Here is a 17,627-nt window from a genome sequence, read left to right on the forward strand (position 1 = left end):
AGGATAAAGTAAGTGTTGGCACGACATAATTTATTGTTAACGTATCGTTTTGTTTTTTTTAATATCCAGATTTCTTGTTCGTTAAGGGAGTATTGATCAGGCGATGAAGGGGCCATTGTTAGTGAGCTCAAAGACCTAGGATGTCGCAGAAAGATTCGTACTTGAGTTTTTCGTAAGGAGAACGTTCAAAGCATCCGTAGAGCTTGTTCACTTTATAGCAATCAGTCCGGCTCAATCCATCGCGTTGACCAATCCTGGCATCGCGACGTTTCGGCACCAAAGTCGGTTTATCTTTTCCCGCACTTTAAACACCAGCAAAAAAAAAACCAAGAAAAAGAAAATCAAAGGTAAATATGCGCTGGCATGTGGGTTTCTCTTGAATGATCAATGATACCTAAAAAAATGGGTTCCGTAGTGCATAATGGATGCGTAGTCGTACTCGAAATCGTAGGTCGTGTTAACCAAACTCTGTTTGGCAAAGTTGTGCAAGAATGCTACCCAACAGAGGGAAAAAAGATATGAAGTGAAGAATATGTTGAAAATGTTGAAGGAATTTCTTACGCTTTATGACATTTTCCCGGTTGAGTGTTACGTAGTCGTCCCGGTCGGCTCGTGATTGCTCGTGAAAGATACCTAAGGCGTGAAGCGTTTCATGAATAGCTTTTCCTGGCCCTCCGAGACACTTCGGACCTGTTATGTGATAACGTTTTAACTCATTAGTTGCTGAATGCGAATTGCTGTAAACCTGTTTTCGTGACCGTACCTTGACTATCTGGCGGCTGTAGGGACAGAACCTGCTGCCCTCCCGTCCTACCGATGAACGACCAGCAACTGTGTAGATAGCGTTTAACCAGAGTTGAATAAGCATATTGGTGTGTTTTCTACAAACTAGCGGATATTTTTTTAAATCATCAAAAGTGGACGTTACCCGGCTGGTTCCTCTACAGGCCAAATAAGCAAATAATCTTCTGCATCTCCGTCGTATGGGACGAAATCGATGCAGGTCATCAAGCCGATGGTATACAAAGCGGTTTGTATGGTTTCTCTATCGATAGAGCCTTAAACAAACAAAAAAAAGTTGTGTGATGTTCAGTTAAAAGAATGCAGGGTAACTTGTTATCGCTAACTGAAAATCGCGAACGCATACTGTATTTGTGGCTGATGTGATAGGGGACTGTGGCATTCTTCCAGCGCCTTTCGGGAAAGACTTCAAATCTGAGTCCTAAACGCCAAGTATAATACGTCTGAATAAAAGAAGTCATCGTGGGAGAAAAAAAAAAACATCGTAAGTGCCAGAACCATTGGAGGAAAAATGTTATGTAATCACGTCAAACGATAATCCGGCAATATCTCCTTCCCACATCCCCGGGCTAACCTCCGGGTCCGCTTGTTTCAGGTTAAGCTGTACATTTCGATCATAGTCAACGACTGTGATACGTGAATATCACATTATTAAATCAGGTAAGTTGTTCGTTATTAACATAAATTTATAGCCATTACTTACCGGACTTTTGCAGGAACGAAAGTGAAGAAATTTCTGGGAATGGCATTGGCTTTGGCAGAGGACTTGCCAGCGAATACGCAACTAGCATAACAATTAACATCAATCCGCTGCAGTGCTGCCAAAGAAAAGAGTGCAATGATGCTTAAACGTCTTCTGTATGGGTTATCAAGGTCATCAAGAATTTTTTCATGGTAAAACGATATTAGATGATTGTTTAAAAAAAAAACAGGAATAGTTGTCTTTTACTGTTGTTTTTTTCTTTTTCTTTCTAGGACACGTGTGACACTTTGCGTTTCAAAATGTTTGCTCGTTACGAGTATTAATTGGTTTGAAACGCGTCGCAACTGTGTGGCAATCCCGGGGAATCTCTGACATTAAATCTACTGATCCGTTCGGGCAGCCGCCAGCCATCCGATTTAACCAGTAGTTGCAAACTCGTCAAGGCCAAGGTCCCGCATTTGTACAGGTAAGAAATCTACTTCTTACATGGACTACTTTATTATAGAATGATTTTGCATGGCGAGAGCGTCATTAAAAGAAAGAAAAGGCGGACCTCTGTTTTGGCTCGTCGAAATCGCAGTGATAACGTTTGGACTGCGCGTTGAGTTATGTTAGTACTTAAAAAGAAAGCTCCATTTTACCGCCTCGGAAATTTGGTTGAAAATAACAGTAAGGTCAATAGCCGTGCCTCGTTCGTCAAGGAGAGACTAGAAAGGAAATATGCAAATAAAGGCTACCGTCCATAGCCGTTTAGTTTTTTTCCCCGAAGAAATCGTGTAGGCAGAAGGCAATGCACAATTACTTATGAGTCAGCTTGTTTTATATCGTGCATATTCAATTAACGGGTTGTGTCGGTTAGTCTAAACGATTACCAGGAACGGCGGCATGTGCCATGAAAGTTTTCAACCTGATCAGAAGTCGGCACTGAATAGGGGACTTACCATCATATTTTTTTCTTTCTTCGAGATTACAAGAAAAACCAACACGTCACCACCCGCTGTTGCAAAAAGCTGCTCGGTGGCTTCTTATCTCCGAGCTGCCACCCTATTTTCTTTTTAAAGCCACCCTCTAAATCCGACGAACCGCTAAACAAGAAATAAAGGTCAGGAAGCTATGAATTTGGGTACTTAATATGGCCAGTATATGCCAACTCGAGCAACTTGGGAGACGGTTGGTCAGCAACTGAAGTCTTTCATCCTACAGACAGACGGTCAAGTTCTTTTTAACATCTTCTTTTGGAACCAGAAGGGAAGAAAAAAGGCCCGAAAAGAAAGAGAGAGAGAGAGCGAGTATAGAGGGTCTGAAGGTAAAGATGGGCGTGGACTACCTGACCGTTGCGGCAAGCGAGAGCCACTTACATTAGAAACATCAGAACCAGCCGAGTTTCCCACCAATCTATGCAATCTCACAAGAAGCGATAAAGGTAGAGGGAAAGAGAAACGAATAAATAAGCAAAAAATTAGATTACAAACGAAGGCAAAAAAAAAAGTCTTTCTTTCGCCCTTGCATATATTATTCTTTAATGATTAGTTTTGCTAGCATTTTGTTAAAGACTATCGAAAGAAGCCCCCTTCGAAGTGATGTACGACGTCAACCGTTGGGCGTAGTCATTATCAGAAAGCCACATCCAAGTTCAACTTGACGAGGGTTACACGCGTTCCTTCATGGGTGGTAGAAAGTTCAAAGATTACGCTCTTGAACGTATCCGAACTATCTTGTGTTCCAGAAGGTGGGATTTCTCGGCCGTCAAAGAGGAAACAAACAATTCGAGAAAATTAATTTTAATATGTTTGTCAACCACTCGATTCTGTCACACACACCTGTCTTTTTTTTTTTTTACCAAGTCATTAGCACCAAATGATAACATCTCTGCGTCCTTGGCAATGGTTTCGAAAGAAAATAAAAAATGTAGTGTGCCCATGGATCTTCTCGTTCAACGGCAATAGCTGACATGCCAACGTTAATCTTCCGCCCTTATCGTACAATCACGTCCAGGCGATTGAATTTCACTCTTTCATCATAGTATTTCTTGAGGGTAAAATTTTTCACCGTGACGCAGATGAATTGGCCCTGAAAGTGTTTGATTAGCAATTCATCCCTCTGCGTTTTTTTTCTACGTGCGTATTGAGTCAACAAAGATATTGTGTTTGATGTGTGTCTATTCTGCGTGGCTCCATTGGGGGCGTGCTGTTTAATTTGCCTGCTTTTACACTCCGTCAGTGTTACGGAGTAGCGATTGACATGAAAATGCCCATGGCTTGGCTATCTTTCAACTACATAGACGGTCATGCCGCTAGGGCTTGTGTAAACAGCCAAATGGGCCCGGTTTTATTTCCGAAGATGATGATTGCATTTTTGTTTCTCATTTTTTCTGGAGCTCATTTTTTATTTATTTGTTTTTCATATTTTTTATGTTTTTGACAGTGTTCGTTTTTTTTTATTTACTAGGAAGTAGGAACTAGCGAGGTCACTAAGGTCCATGACCCGGTGACTACCCCGCACACAGGCTCAAAGGTTAAATCGAAGATATCGGATGGAATCTGTTCCCAAATCCTGTTGCAACTGACGTTCTGTGTAGTCGGTCGTGGAAATCTGAGAAGCCATGGACTTTGAAAAAATGGTATTAATCAAGCTTGGCCGCCATTACGTAAGTTTTTGCTGAAGTATTTGTTTACGTTGCAATCCGGCTTAACGAATTTATTTCCTTTTTGCATGCGCTTTCCCGTCTTCCCTGGATTTACTTGTACGTGCAAACTATTCATTTTTCAACAATCCGTGAAGGTGACCGTCATTTCTTTTCCTCCTTGCGTAAATCACCCGTCACGTGTCCTGACATTTTTCTTGCATCGCAAGCGTTTGTCGACGTTCGTTTTGTGCGTCCTAGAGCAGTAAAGGCGCAGTTCAGTCGTAAGCTCACGGTGGCAAGAAAAGAAAACGGCAACTTACATGGTTTGAAATATGTCCCTAATCTGGCAAAATGGTTGCCTATGCTATCGAAAACACAATGAATAATTGCCTTTTTTTATAAAGTAGCCAGTGAGATGATGTTCCATTATTCACGATTCCATCAACGATCGTTTTCATTGATGTTTACCGAAACAGTTCCAAGAAACAGATATCGGTAGCTGCAGGGGACGTCCTGCTGATACTTTTTGCCCAGAAATTTAGTCCCTCAAGTCACGTACGGTTTTTCATATTAGTTTTTTTTTAGAGCGACTACAATTTGCAGCTATCACTTTCTTGATTGCGACGAATAACTGACGTTCCTACGTCTACTGCACTCTAATTGATATCTTTAAGGTCATTGACCGTTTTGCCTCTTGTTCTTTTCGGTTCGATTTTTTTAGCATAATTTTTATTCGGCTCCTAGACTCCAAGACTACTCCGTAGGTGTCCCCCTTTTGCCGTACCGCTGGTAAGATTAATCATAGTAACTCATACACAAAAAGATATTTACCTATTTTTGCGCAATGTTCTATGTTGCGGCATGGTAAAGTACCAACAGGAGGGATTCAAACGCATCGATTTTATAAACAAGAGTCGGGGAATGAGAGAGATCATGCCACCTTCCCTACGACGTTGTCGAAAAGGATGGACCAATATAGACGACCTTGCCATTGACCGATAAATGAGGTATGGTTTCTTAACAAGATTTTCGCTAAAAGAATCACACACCAAAAACATTCACCTTTGCATTTGTAGATAGGTGATTCCGATCTGACGTGAACAACACATACCAACAACTCAACAGCTGTTGGTTTTGTTTGCAGCCTGTCACAAAAAGATGGTGGCATTGTCATGTAGTTGTGAAGCCTTGTAAAGAAAGCATTTCTTCCGCATTGGCTCACTCCGCTTGATGTCTGTAGGAGCCTGCGGTACCCCGACAAAAATATTTTTGAAGAATGCTTCACTAGCTAACCACTTAAGGTAAATATTTCGAAACACATTGTTGCGTTGCAAAACGCAGCTACCTGGCTGTTTTCTTGCTTGAGGGTTAGTGGTTTAGATATAACCCTTGACTTTGCATAGGTTCCGGATTTTAGCCACTCGATTATTCATGTAATCAATAACTGCGGCTTAATTCCGCACCTTTCTTTCTGTACAGTTTTATTCAAATGGTTTGTTAATGATTCGACAACCTGTTTTGTCTCACTTTTTTGCTACAGAATTCAAGCTACTTTTGTGGGTTCACAGGGAGCCTAACTATCGACATTCTAGCAAAAAGGCAAACATTTATTTATCGGCTCTAAGTCATTAGTGAATCATGCTGTTATGCTTAATGTCAAAAACTGATAGGCATTCAACAGAATATTGGTCAGTAATTTGTTGGTATGACTTTATGCGTAATAGAAATTAGGAGGGGACAAGATCAAGATGAAAAATTTATAAGCGGTAGTCGATTCATCGTGTACTACATAGTTTTGCCTAACGACTGTATGACATATGGCAATCACAGAGCCCGAAGAATGTCAAATTCAAGAAAAACATGCACTACAATTAGAAGGATAAATCAACAGTTTCAATGACCGGATTTTGCATCGCCTAATTACGCACTGTTGACACGGAGTGGCCGAGGGTTAAAGATGGAACATAATGGTCATTTGTTTAGCAGAAATTCTTTTATTGAAAACAAATTTAATTAACCCCCTGTATCATGAGCTGAATTTCACATCCGTTGTTAGCCTTGCGAAAATTCAATGGCTCAAGATTTTCCTTTGTTGCAGGATAAACAGGAAAAAAAAAATAATCAAGAAACATTAAAATGAACGCGGAAAGGAAATTTTTAAAAGGCCAATCTGCATGTAACACACACATACACACTTTCTTTCTTCTCATCTCCATAAATTTTTTGTGGCGTGACAGTTTGCCAGCAAATTCTCGGTGATAACGAAGATAATATATTTGTTTTGTTTATGCTGGGAGTTGCAGTTTCTTTCCTTTGAGAACTAAATAAACATGTGTTTTATAGTAACCAGTTTCCAAGTAATAATGGTGACTTTTCTTTTTGCAGATTGGTTACCTTTGGTTATGTAGAGGTAGAAGAAGTCGCAGTACAAAATAGTTTGAACGATGCCAGCTATAACAGCAATCCAGTCTTGGAAGCTCTCTCCATAGTAACGGTAGATCCAGTTTAAGATGTAGAGGGCACGGTATGAACCCAAAGCAAACAAGTAGTGTGATGTGATAGATTCAGCCTCACCCGTCTTTGAATTCAGTGTTAGAATATGTCTTCCAATAACCATAAGTTGGGTCTAGTTACCTTAGAAACCATGAAAAGCTGAGGCAAGATAGCAACTGCTTCTAGGTAGATGGAGAAAGCCCATAGCACTTCCATGACAGAAAACTCATGGTTAAAAAGAAGAGCTAAAGCAGCAACAGGAATCAGCAACAAGTTCCACTCTAAGAACATAAATAATTTTAATACTGCAGAATTTCAACATTCTAACATGCATGTTATAAAAATCTTTACCTGAATGTGTCATGGTTTCGGTCATAAGTAGCTCTAAATTTAACATACATTAAATAAAGGGTGCCATAGGATGTAGCGATGAATACCACCTAATCAGTGAAATTGTATGAAATTTCTGTGAAGATATATGATAAAAATTGAACATACCTTCATGAAAGAGTTGTACAGGGAGACATAGTTTGTCAACAAATCCAAGTACCGGGTTGTGTAGACCAAGGCAAACAAAAATTGAGACTTACCAGAAATACCTAAAAACAAAGGCATATAGGGATGATTTAAGAAACGCGCGAATTTCTGTTTACAGTGTTTTTCCTCAAGTACCTGCACACGAGCGGGTCTTCCATATCTTCAACAGAAGAATGACAATAGCTAGGAGGTGAGAAATATCTCCCAACAGTCGGAAGATGTTCATTGTGATCTAGATTATATTCTAATTATCCAAGTTTTGGAAGTCGGTTTTATACGACAAATGTTGAAAGGAACGACAGAGGTACCGAGCTGTCAACCGGTTAATATGGCCGCTATGCTCGATGCAGAAGCTATGCACGATGACGTGGACTTCTCATCTAAGAAACAGTTTAACTGCGATTCAAAATAAATCTGAAAACGCATAATATTTATTATAAGGAATTTTAGTAAAATGTAATTCGCTATTTAAACTAAAAATGAATATAAAATTCAGTTAATCTTAAACAAAGGATTTTTTTTGTTTGGAACAATAAGGATGCTGTTTAGTACTATTATCGAGAAAAACAGACAAGAATTGGGGGATGGGTAAGAATTCTGTCTGCAAGACTGTAACAATTAACCAACTAGCGGCCGAACAGTAAAACTTGTGACACTGATCATATGGAATCCATATAGTGGTTCTGGTAATCTGTACGTCGCTTTGGTCTTATCGCGATCTGCTTGTTTGCTTTATGTTCCAAGATTAGCAGATCAAATTGGACTCATTATAGGAAATATTTTGAGTCTATAGTGAAACTTGGTGACTTAAGACGAGAAAAATTAAACTATTGTTTGACTGTTTGATTCGAAATTGAGTGCTTCTACATGTCTTCAGTGAACAACACTCGGACTGAGCTTCTAGTCGACGTTGAATTGGTTTCTGTAGAAGCAATTTCGACTACCCTTGTAGAAAACAGCTCGACCGAAGAACAGCCGTTACATCAGAATAATCGCAATCATTCTAACGGCGCAGTTGTAAAAAGCTATCAATCCACTGCAGCAACCAACAAAACCAGAACCACATCCTCAACTTCAGATGATTCAGCTTTGCTGCCTGACGTTGGATACAGCACCATACAAAGTGATTATAACCATTCAAATATCTGAATGTTTACAGAATTTAATTGTTTTTGTTGAGGAAACAGAAGTTTTGGGAGTGTTACATCAGATGTTAAAACCTTCTGTTTTGTGTGACCTAATTTTTTGGCTCTAGATTCAACTAGAGGTGTTCAGGAATATCAACCATTGTTGAACAGTAGAATGGACATCGATATGACATTTAATTATTTTCCTGGTAAACTTACATATATTTTGTGAATTTATCTTGTCAGAATTCTGACCTTCCTGTGTTTACTAGATGATCCTCAGTTCAATGATATTATCAGGGCAGCTGAGCTTGCAATTGAACATGGGATCTACCCAGAGCGGATATATCAAGGATCTTCTGGCAGTTACTTTGTAAAAGATGCTGAAGAAGTAAGTTTGTCAGAAGTTTTATTATTAGAGTTGAAGCTCTCTGCCTACATAATTCTTATAATGTTCTTGTTAGAAAATTATTGGTGTGTTCAAGCCAAAAGATGAAGAACCTTATGGCCGTTTGAACCCAAAATGGACCAAATGGCTTCATAGTTTGTGCTGCCCCTGTTTATTTGGGCGATCGTGTTTGGTACCCAATCAGGGCTATCTGTCAGAAGCAGGAGCCTCCATTGTTGACCAAAAACTGGGACTCAATGTCGTGCCAAGGACCAAAGTTGTCATGCTCGTCAGTGAAACCTTCAATTATTCTAGAATAGATCGAGAAAAATCACATGTAAAAAAACTAGTCTCCGATCATTTCCCTAGCGTTGGGAGGCGGTTTCATCGCATCGGATTACCACCTAAAGTAATTCATTATGTTTTCCTATAAAATAGCTCCTGTAAAACTGTTCTATTGCGTTAGGTGGGCTCCTTTCAGCTCTTTGTTGAAGGATATAAAGATGCGGACTACTGGCTACGGCGTTGGGAGTCCGACCCACTTCCTGAAACGATAAAAAAAAGCTTTCAATTTCAGTTTGAGAAGTTAGTTATTCTTGATTTCATTATTCGCAATACCGATCGGGGCAACGACAACTGGTTAATAAAGTATGAGAAACCTGAAGTCAAAACCACTAATGAGGAGGTTTGGTCTGTTTAATAATTACCAAATTAGATGTGACATTAAATTGTTGGTTTCAGCAGGATGACTGGTCTATTGTGAAGTTGCCGGAAGTGAAGATTGCCGCCATTGATAATGGTTTGGCGTTCCCATTTAAGCATCCAGATTCATGGAGAGCGTACCCTTTCCATTGGGCCTGGCTGCCGTACGCTAAAACACCATTTTCGACCGAGATAAAGGAGTTAATATTACCCTTGATTTCCGACATGAATGTCGTCCAGGATTTGTGTGATGAACTCTACGCGATTTTCAAGGTCGGTATTTATAAAAATGCCTCTTATGCAAAAACTCCTGCATAATTTTACTTTTTGTATTACCGTGATAGGAGGACAAGGGGTTTGATCGTCATATGTTTGAACGCCAAATGGGCGTAATGCGAGGACAGTTACTAAACCTGAGCCAAGCTTTGAAAGATGGCAAGTCTCCAGTTCAGCTAGTCCAGATGCCTCCAGTCATCGTGGAAAGGTAAGCCGTAGGAAACCAAGTCGAAATAAGTGATTGTAGATTAAAATGCTATCTGATGACAGATCTAAGGGTCATGTTGGAACTACCGCTGCATTTCGGAACTTCAGCGATACTTTTACTCAGCGTTTTCAGTATAAAGGCCCGGTATTTTCTTGGTGGTAGAAAACCAATTCCCTTCCATGTGGTAACTGAACTCCCCCGTCATTTCATTTTATGAAAACACGAATAGAAAATTCATGTTGTTGAAAGACGGGGATGATGCTGTTTCCTGGAAGTCGCGCATCCATCAGTATACACACGATTTATTTACCTTGATTCAATTGTCGATAATTCAATCATGCTTACGCATTTGTTAATTGCCTCGTACGCCGAACCTAAGTCATGAGAAAATGGTACAGTATATTTTTCCTCTTGGATGACTGCCGAGCTGTTTCAATCGCGATCATAATCACTATTTTTTTATTCGCGCCTGTCGGTGGATTTCCAAAAGAGCATGGTATGTCGGTTACATTCTTTCCTTGTTTTGCCAGCGGGTAGCTCGTGTTCGGCTCTTCCTAAATCAGAATAGGTAGGCCACCTTATTCTTTCTTTTCTCCCTCCTCTTGTCTAGCATATATAATGACTATTGTACACAGACAACATGCTTACATCTTACGAATACATACACCATTCCTCAATCAATATTGTAAGATCAAACAGCAAATTCGAAAAACCATTTACAGTTTTAGTTCCGCTTTCAGTGACCATAAATTAAAATAACCAGTATTTTTTATAGGACGTTCTCTTGTTTTTAAAATTGTTGTCATCGAGTGTTTTATGCTCAGAGGTAAGAATGTTTTCATGATATTGACCGTAGTTTATGTTATCCTGTCACGTAATCAAGCACAAAGTGTTTTGCTGTCTGAAGGATCATCCTTGTCTCATGCATTTGAATCGATAAGTACCTGCGTTTACCTGCCTTAAAAGAAAAACTATTCTTGTATCAAATTTTTTTGATAATTCTAAATCGGATTGTTCGGAAGCGCACTCAGGTAACGTCCAATCGATTTCGAGTCACGTACGTCACAATTTTCTAATATGCAAAAACTTTTCCTCTATTACACAAGGATTACTAAGGAATTTATTTCACGAAAATTAAAATTTTCAACAGAGCTGCAGAAATTCAACGAAAGGTATCTCTCATTTCCGTAGCTAGTGTGGTAAATTCCATGCCCTTTTTATTATCATACTTTTACACAATGAAAACAAAAAAGACTCTAATCTATAACCTTTTGACTCAACGAGCCCGTATGATAACGAATCTCCCTAAGCCGACGAGTATCTTAAACCCTTAAAATTTTCTATCATAACAGAACAGTTTCACTTTCTTTTTCATTTTGCCCATTTATTACTTTTATAATTTATAAGTATAAGCTCTTCTGCAAGTTGAATCGTCTCGCAGGCAGTAGGAATTGTTTGGATGTTGGTGAACTGTTTCCATTATGATTAGGTCGCATGATTCTTCAATCGACTTTTGATCCCGAGATATGCGTGAGGCGAGAAACGGTGAAATTCGTTGGATAATGATGAAAGGGACATTTGTCTGGTGGAGAAGTTCTGTTGCAAGCGTTCGTGCCACAAAACACCTGACTTGCCCTTTTCATCGCTGTTGTCATGACATCGCGTGTGATAAGGTAAGAGCAGTATTGATGGCTATCGAGGTCTAGTGTTTCATATTGTAATGATAAAAAACCAAACCATTTTCATACCCTAAGCGGGCCTGATTGGGACCATAAGCTGCATTCGGTTCCGTGATACGGCGATTGCAGTACCCTGCTCGGCATCTTCTTCGCGAATTGGACACCAATTCAATTTCATCCAGGTAATTAAATTAAATTAAATTAAATCTCGTTGCTAATGTAAAGCGGCACAGCAAATAGTTACCTGCTGTTAGGTACGACACTCTCGAGTGTAAATTTGTTCTAGATACATTCCTTTTCTCGTTTTTACCCGTAGTTTTGAAATTTTTACAAAACGATTGGTTGCAACCTATGTTTTCCTTTTTTTAGGATTTATTATTTTGTCAAGGAATTTATTCATTCAAAACTGTATTTCAATTGTTAGGAAAACTGAAACTTCCTTATAAGGCTATTTTCAAATATTGGGACATGGAAAACGAGTGTCGAACTAAGATATGGAATGTCTGTTCTTATCAGTTCATCAGTCTGACATGTCATATGCTCAACCGTTTGTTCTGCACGATAGTCATTCATCCATCTTTTTTCAATCTTTTTTACTATTAAGATCAACGCTTTGATATTCCCAATTGGAAAAAAGTGTAGCAACATGACCACCAAACAGCCCAACGTCGTTGATCCGGCTTTTAATACAGTGCCCAAGGATAGTCCGGCATTCATCATCTGGCGTGTGGAAGTATGGCATTTTTCATCCATGATTCCATTTCTTTAAGCTGGTACATTTCTTCTTTTGCATCTCTTTATCCAGGATTTGAAGCTGGTATTGTTGCCTAAGGAATCGTATGGCAAATTCCATGCCGGTGACTCATACCTGATATACAGCGCTTTCGAGTCTGGTCAACCGTGTGGAACTCTTCTTCAGGTATCACTTTTAACTGTCGAAATTTTGTTTGTATTAGAAGCGATTTAGCAAACTTGACATTTCCACCAAATCATTTTAGTTTAGATAAAGTGCCTTTATTAGACTACATATGGTACAGACTGATGTGATAGATAAGATCGTGAGATAATACTATTAGTCAACGACTTGTTGCGATATTTATTGTGGAGCCAAGAGATAACAGAAAACTAACTAAATGATTTTTTTCACGAACAAGCAAATCAAAGGGTCATCGAACAAGCTAGAGCGCTATATTCATTTTTGGCTCGGAACGGAGACTACCCAAGATGAAGCTGGCGTAGTCGCCATTAAAGCTGTCGAGCTGGATGATTTTTTGGGCGGCTCGCCTGTTCAACAACGTGAGGTCGAAGGCAGTGAGTCTGCGCGTTTTATGACTTACTTTAAGGACGGTATAAGGTATAATCTAACACGTGTTATCGCATGAACTCTGCTTAATGATACCCATTATGTGTTCAGAATTCTACCTGGGGGAGCTGCATCCGGCTTCAAACATGTGACGGATGAATTTCACCCAGCCCTTTACTCGGTCAAAGGTAAACGTAATCCGGTAGTACGTCAACTCGCGGAAGTCTCTTGGTCCCTAATGAACGAAGGTGATGTCTTCGTCTTGGATTGCAAAAAATACATCTTTGTATGGGTTGGACGTTCTGCAAACAGCAGAGAGAAGATGCACGCTGCCAAGGTTTGAATATTATTTCGCTACCTGATTTCAAAAGGTGCTAATGAAGCTCTTTTGTTAAAACAAAAAAAAAAGCTGGCGCAAACACTGAAGGGCGATCACGGTGAATCCTACAGTACCTTAGTTATAGTAGAAGATGGTCAAGAACTTGGATTGCCAGATGCAGAGAGAGGAGCATTTGAAGGCTTGCTTGCCATTCAGCACAAGAAGGTATTGATAGTGAAAGCATAATTCAGTAAAAATTAATGGGGTCCTAAGTTATCGAAATGTCGTAGCTGAAAGCTATCGAGGCAGAGAATGATGAGTCGTTTGAGAGCAAAACGACTGCAGAGATCAAATTGTACCGCTGCACCGACGAGGATGGCACATTGAAGGTTACTGAAGTCAAGAAAGGACCACTTTTCCAGGCAGACTTGTCGTCCAATGATAGTTTCATTGTTGACAATGGAGCAAATGGTAATTAAGTTGGTTGTTTTTGTAAGTAATAAAGTATTGAAAAAACTCTTTGGAATTTCTGAACAGGCATTTTTGTGTGGGTCGGCAAGAAAGCCACTCCACAAGAGCGGGCAGAGGCAATGAGGAACGGGCAGAGTTTCGCCAAAAAGAAGGAATACCCACCAAACACCAACGTGACACGAATCCTCGACGGAGGTGAACCTGCAGAATTCAGGTCCTTGTTTCGCGATTGGAAAGTACTCAACCAAACGGTTGGCTTTGGAAGACAAGCATCAGGTAAGAACATATTTTACGATCCGTGCGTACGGCTTTAATTTTAAAGAAAACAGAAATTGACGTGAATTGTGTGCCCAGTTGGCAAAATCGCCAAAGTTGTTCAGACGAAATTTGATGCCTCGACACTTCACGAGAATCCAAAAGTTGCCGCTAAAGCCGGTATGGTCGACGATGGCAGTGGTAAAAAAGAGGTCTATCGCATTATCAATAAGGAGCTCTCTCCAGTTCCTCACACCGAGCATGGCAAGTTTTACGCTGGCGATTGCTACGTCATTAATTATGCCTACACAGCCGGTGGTACAGAAAAGAACATCATCTATTATTGGCTGGTAAGTTAATTTTTTTTTCTTTGCATGCAAAACTAGCACGGCAACAGTTTGTTCAAATGTGTTTGATTATAGGGTTCCACTTCGGGTCAAGACGAAAAAGGCATTGCTGCCGTTATGGCAGTTGACTTGGATAAAAAACTCGGCGGGCGAGCTGTTCAAATCCGTCTTATCCAAGGCAAGGAGCCGGAGCATTTCTTAGCCATGTTTGGCGGTAAGCTGGTTATCTATTCCGGTGGACGAGCCTCCGGTTTCGAGTCCCAGGAAGGCGAGAAAGATGAAGTTCTTGGAGATACTTATATGCTCCAAGTACGCGGGAATGCCGCTCATAACACGAAAGCTGTTCAGGTACTGTATAATGATCGTTTATTTAGTTTTATTTTTTACTTCCAACATTTAGAAATGTACTCTACTCAGGTTCCACTGAAAGCATCTTCGCTAAATTCGAATGATGTCTTCATTTTGATGTCGCCAAAAGTTGTTTACATTTGGTGCGGCAAAGGATCCACGGGAGATGAAAGAGAAATGGCCAAGAAGATTGCTGCTGATGGAAAAGCTGATACGCAGATTATGGCCGAAGGTAATACCGTTAAAAGCATATACTTTTAACTTTGCTTGATGTACAGTTGTCTTGTGGGTTTTTCTTAAAGGTAAGGAAAAAGCCGAATTTTGGGAGGTCCTTGGAGGCAAGGGGCCTTATATAACAGATATGCGTACTGCCGAAGAGATTCACGAACATGAACCTCGTCTCTTCCAGTGCTCTAATGCCACTGGAAACATGAAAGTAACAATGGAAAACATTTATTTCGTTTAAGTAAATCTAAATTTTTAAACATTTCTTTGATAGGTTGAGGAAATTTTGGACTTCAATCAAACGGATTTAGTCGAAGAGGACGTCATGGTACTCGATGCTTGGCATTCAGTTTTCATTTGGGTGGGTGTCAATTCCAACAAACAAGAAGTAGCTTTGGTAGAAAAGGGGATCGTCCAGTACTTGCGCACTGATCCTAAGGGACGTGATTTGGATACTCCGATTCTTAAGGTTCACCAAGGATGCGAACCTCCTACTTTCACGGGCTTCTTTGGTGCATGGGATCCTAATAGCTGGGAGGTAACACAATAGATTTTAGTTTAAATATGCCAAATATGACATAAAAATGTTCAACTCCTTATCTAGAACCGCATGGATTTCGAAAAACTGAAGGAACATTTGAAGAAAGATAATCCTAACATGACCATCACTTTATCAGTTAATGGTTCCAGTGGCGAGAAAAACCGCTATCCATTAGTTGTGTTGCAAGAAAAGAATCCCGAGAAGCTCCCCGCCGACGTGGATCCTGTTCAGAAAGAGCTGTCGCTTCACGATGCTGAGTTCACCCGTGCGTTCAAGATGGAACGGGCCGCTTTTGAGGCGCTACCTGCATGGAAGCGTAATCAGTTGAAAAAAGATGTGGGCCTCTTCTAATTTCACCAGTTAAAGGGAAGCGAAATTGAGAATTTCGATGGTTTTACCTAACGTTTTCCCATTGATTCTATGTCTATTATAATCAGTTTATGAAGTTCGAGATTTTGTTAGCGGGTCTTGGAGATTAGCCTGCTTTAACCACATTATGTTTCCCGCAATTGTGAATGTTCATCACATGCAGAAATATATTGAAGTTCCTCATCGCATGGAGTTTTTAGTCAAATGTGGAATTTCCTGGTAGGGATATTCTTTCGAAAGTGTTCCTTATGTAAATCAATCTTCAATCGACCCTATTTTTGCCGCTAGATGTCGTTTCGAGCGCGTCAGCAAAAGTGACTGAAACGTTTTTTTAAGCGTTCGTTCTTTTAAGCAGTCACGTGACACGCGTAGACGACACAATAATACGTACGACTGCCGGTTTTTTCGTGACAATCGTTTCAACGATTAGGGAATGCGGAGTGAATTAGACTCAATCTAGACTGTTGGAGGGTTAAAGACGACATCTACTTTTTCCCATCTGTAACCTTTTTTCAACTGTATTACTCATTCCGATAGGTAGCCTTCGTGCAACATTTTTTTTTTTTTTTTGATTTTGAAATTTGACCCAAATTCGCGATTTTGCGGTTGCAGGTTTTCACTATAAATCAAGTAAGTCACGGGTTTAATCGTGTTAAATGTATGATTTTTCGATTCAAGTCTATTTATTTGTCAGAACTGAAATTGTACTTCTAGAACTTTTAAAACACCGCGTAACTTTCAATTAACAACCGTTTACTTTTACAACTATCAAAATCTTGTTAACGATTTAGAGGAGAACAAAGTTCATTTTTTAGATTTCTGGAATTTCAACTACCGGTTTTACTTCCGGTTTTAAAATGCCAAATAACTTCTTATTTGTTGGTCTGTCAGAAAAAAGATTCACATTTTCGTGATCCTCTTCAAAACTGCGTTGCTAAGTTTTGTTTCACTACCAACACTGTTAAACATTAGACAATAAAAGAGGGCCTTTATAATTATGAATCAGAAGATCATAAGCAGCACAGCACCCATTCCTAATACAATACAATCAGAAGATCATAATGGTCAAACACTTCACTTGTCCCTTGTTCTTTTACCCGAATTGTAACTTTTGATTCGCTTCTTTACAGCCATTTAAAATTACAAATGATAAAAAACAATTTTCTTTTAAAAACAGAAAATTTACGTGCTTTCATGAACCTCACTCCTGAAGCAAATTAACTATTTCTGAAGCAGACGAACTGTATGACTAACTCAATTTGGCCCATTGTTTTGAAAAGTACTGTCACTGGCATCACCATCTAGCGGAATTCTGACAGGAAAATAGCTTTTTTTTTTTCAATAAAACGTTTTGTGTAAAAAATTTAAATGATTTGGATTTAAAATTCAACAACAATTACAAAAAAACAATACAATTTACAAAACAGTCGGACTTACTTCTTTTATGGAGAAGTGAGAGGATTTTAAGTTGGGTTTCAAAGTAGATGGAGCCACTGCTGCATATTTTCAAGACATGACAAAACCTGTTTCATTTCTGGTTTAGCGTCCACCGAGAATACCCGCGTCATTAAGTTCTTGTTAAAATTACACTCCTGATGTCGTGTGGTTTTACCTGGAATTTAGCGTAAGTTTTCCATTTTGTGCTTTACAACTTTAAAGTAAACTCATACTTAATTGAAGGTACTATGGCACTGACTAATTCATAATAAACATTGTAACATACTTATTCAAAATTTTTCGAAGTAGAAGCATGGCTTGCTTTGCCAGCACGTTTTTTATCTCGTTTAGTCAAATGCATCCAATTTTTATACCAATGGCACTCCATAAAGAAAACAGCTCTTAATATTCTTTTCCAACCTAAATTTTCTAGTTGTATCATAAGGTAATGTTACAACTGATCATTAACAGG

The 17,627-nt window shown here is 39.4% G+C and overlaps 4 protein-coding genes and 2 long non-coding RNA genes across 8 annotated transcripts; 3 read left to right on the plus strand and 3 right to left on the minus strand.

Moving 5' to 3' along the window:
* Positions 1 to 9: 9 nt before the first annotated feature.
* LOC116926248 (hatching enzyme 1.2) lies at positions 10 to 2,701 on the minus strand. The gene is made up of 9 exons (XM_032933080.2): positions 2,446 to 2,701; positions 1,505 to 1,619; positions 1,328 to 1,428; positions 1,148 to 1,244; positions 929 to 1,058; positions 764 to 831; positions 562 to 690; positions 395 to 494; positions 10 to 302 (listed from the first exon to the last, which is right to left on the minus strand). Exons 1-9 carry the CDS (start codon positions 2,449 to 2,451, stop codon positions 128 to 130), a joined length of 921 nt encoding a protein of 306 aa, XP_032788971.1. The 5' UTR covers positions 2,452 to 2,701; the 3' UTR covers positions 10 to 127.
* LOC123474233 lies at positions 1,322 to 5,432 on the plus strand. Its single transcript, XR_006648843.1, has 8 exons — positions 1,322 to 1,461; positions 1,518 to 1,695; positions 1,777 to 1,970; positions 3,953 to 4,151; positions 4,286 to 4,453; positions 4,538 to 4,919; positions 5,001 to 5,137; positions 5,207 to 5,432. It is a non-coding gene; the product is annotated as an uncharacterized LOC123474233 (long non-coding RNA).
* A 465-nt stretch (positions 5,433 to 5,897) lies between these two features.
* LOC116926253 (ER lumen protein-retaining receptor) lies at positions 5,898 to 7,521 on the minus strand. The gene is given in 6 exon segments (XM_045176163.1): positions 5,898 to 6,450; positions 6,525 to 6,708; positions 6,765 to 6,904; positions 6,952 to 7,063; positions 7,122 to 7,222; positions 7,296 to 7,521. Coding segments are annotated over 6 exon segments (663 nt in total). The 5' UTR covers positions 7,387 to 7,521; the 3' UTR covers positions 5,898 to 6,415.
* A 270-nt stretch (positions 7,522 to 7,791) lies between these two features.
* On the plus strand, positions 7,792 to 10,542 carry LOC116926240 (phosphatidylinositol 4-kinase type 2-alpha). Of its 3 annotated transcripts, none has more exons than XM_032933069.2 (8): positions 7,792 to 8,283; positions 8,416 to 8,496; positions 8,560 to 8,678; positions 8,752 to 9,084; positions 9,142 to 9,360; positions 9,417 to 9,650; positions 9,722 to 9,861; positions 9,924 to 10,542. In XM_032933069.2, the coding sequence occupies exons 1-8, from the start codon at positions 8,028 to 8,030 to the stop codon at positions 10,021 to 10,023; spliced, it is 1,482 nt and encodes a 493-aa protein (XP_032788960.2). In that variant the 5' UTR covers positions 7,792 to 8,027; the 3' UTR covers positions 10,024 to 10,542. The 3 variants fall into 3 exon arrangements, with proteins under 3 accessions (XP_032788960.2, XP_032788961.2, XP_045032094.1); XM_032933070.2 differs by having other exon boundaries at positions 7,793 to 8,283; positions 9,420 to 9,650; XM_045176159.1 differs by having other exon boundaries at positions 8,141 to 8,283; positions 8,348 to 8,496.
* A 1,073-nt stretch (positions 10,543 to 11,615) lies between these two features.
* On the plus strand, positions 11,616 to 15,903 carry LOC116926236 (advillin). The gene is made up of 14 exons (XM_032933062.2): positions 11,616 to 11,722; positions 12,145 to 12,273; positions 12,346 to 12,459; positions 12,695 to 12,894; positions 12,955 to 13,180; positions 13,253 to 13,387; positions 13,453 to 13,633; positions 13,700 to 13,909; positions 13,988 to 14,238; positions 14,311 to 14,583; positions 14,653 to 14,815; positions 14,886 to 15,019; positions 15,083 to 15,346; positions 15,413 to 15,903. Exons 2-14 carry the CDS (start codon positions 12,187 to 12,189, stop codon positions 15,698 to 15,700), a joined length of 2,526 nt encoding a protein of 841 aa, XP_032788953.2. The 5' UTR covers positions 11,616 to 11,722; positions 12,145 to 12,186; the 3' UTR covers positions 15,701 to 15,903.
* LOC116926258 lies at positions 15,733 to 17,627 on the minus strand. Its single transcript, XR_004395941.2, has 2 exons — positions 16,816 to 17,627; positions 15,733 to 16,752 (listed from the first exon to the last, which is right to left on the minus strand). It is a non-coding gene; the product is annotated as an uncharacterized LOC116926258 (long non-coding RNA).

This window comes from Daphnia magna, linkage group LG7, assembly GCF_020631705.1.
Source record: "Daphnia magna isolate NIES linkage group LG7, ASM2063170v1.1, whole genome shotgun sequence".
Classification (NCBI taxonomy): Eukaryota; Metazoa; Arthropoda; class Branchiopoda; order Diplostraca; family Daphniidae; genus Daphnia; species Daphnia magna.

Coding starts and splice junctions, on each gene's coding strand:
- LOC116926248 (XM_032933080.2), bottom strand. Junction 832..928: donor CCTGTAGAGGAACCAGCCGG/GTAACGTCCACT, acceptor CTATCTACACAG/TTGCTGGTCGTTCATCGGTA. Junction 495..561: donor CCGGGAAAATGTCATAAAGC/GTAAGAAATTCC, acceptor TCTGTTGGGTAG/CATTCTTGCACAACTTTGCC.
- LOC116926240 (XM_032933069.2), top strand. CDS start 8,028: ATGTCTTCAGTGAACAACACTCGGACTGAGCTTCTAGTCGACGTTGAA. Junction 8,284..8,415: donor TGGATACAGCACCATACAAA/GTGATTATAACC, acceptor TTTTGGCTCTAG/ATTCAACTAGAGGTGTTCAG. Junction 9,862..9,923: donor CCTCCAGTCATCGTGGAAAG/GTAAGCCGTAGG, acceptor ATCTGATGACAG/ATCTAAGGGTCATGTTGGAA.
- LOC116926236 (XM_032933062.2), top strand. CDS start 12,187: ATGACCACCAAACAGCCCAACGTCGTTGATCCGGCTTTTAATACAGTG. Junction 12,460..12,694: donor CGTGTGGAACTCTTCTTCAG/GTATCACTTTTA, acceptor TTCACGAACAAG/CAAATCAAAGGGTCATCGAA. Junction 15,020..15,082: donor ATGCCACTGGAAACATGAAA/GTAACAATGGAA, acceptor TTTCTTTGATAG/GTTGAGGAAATTTTGGACTT.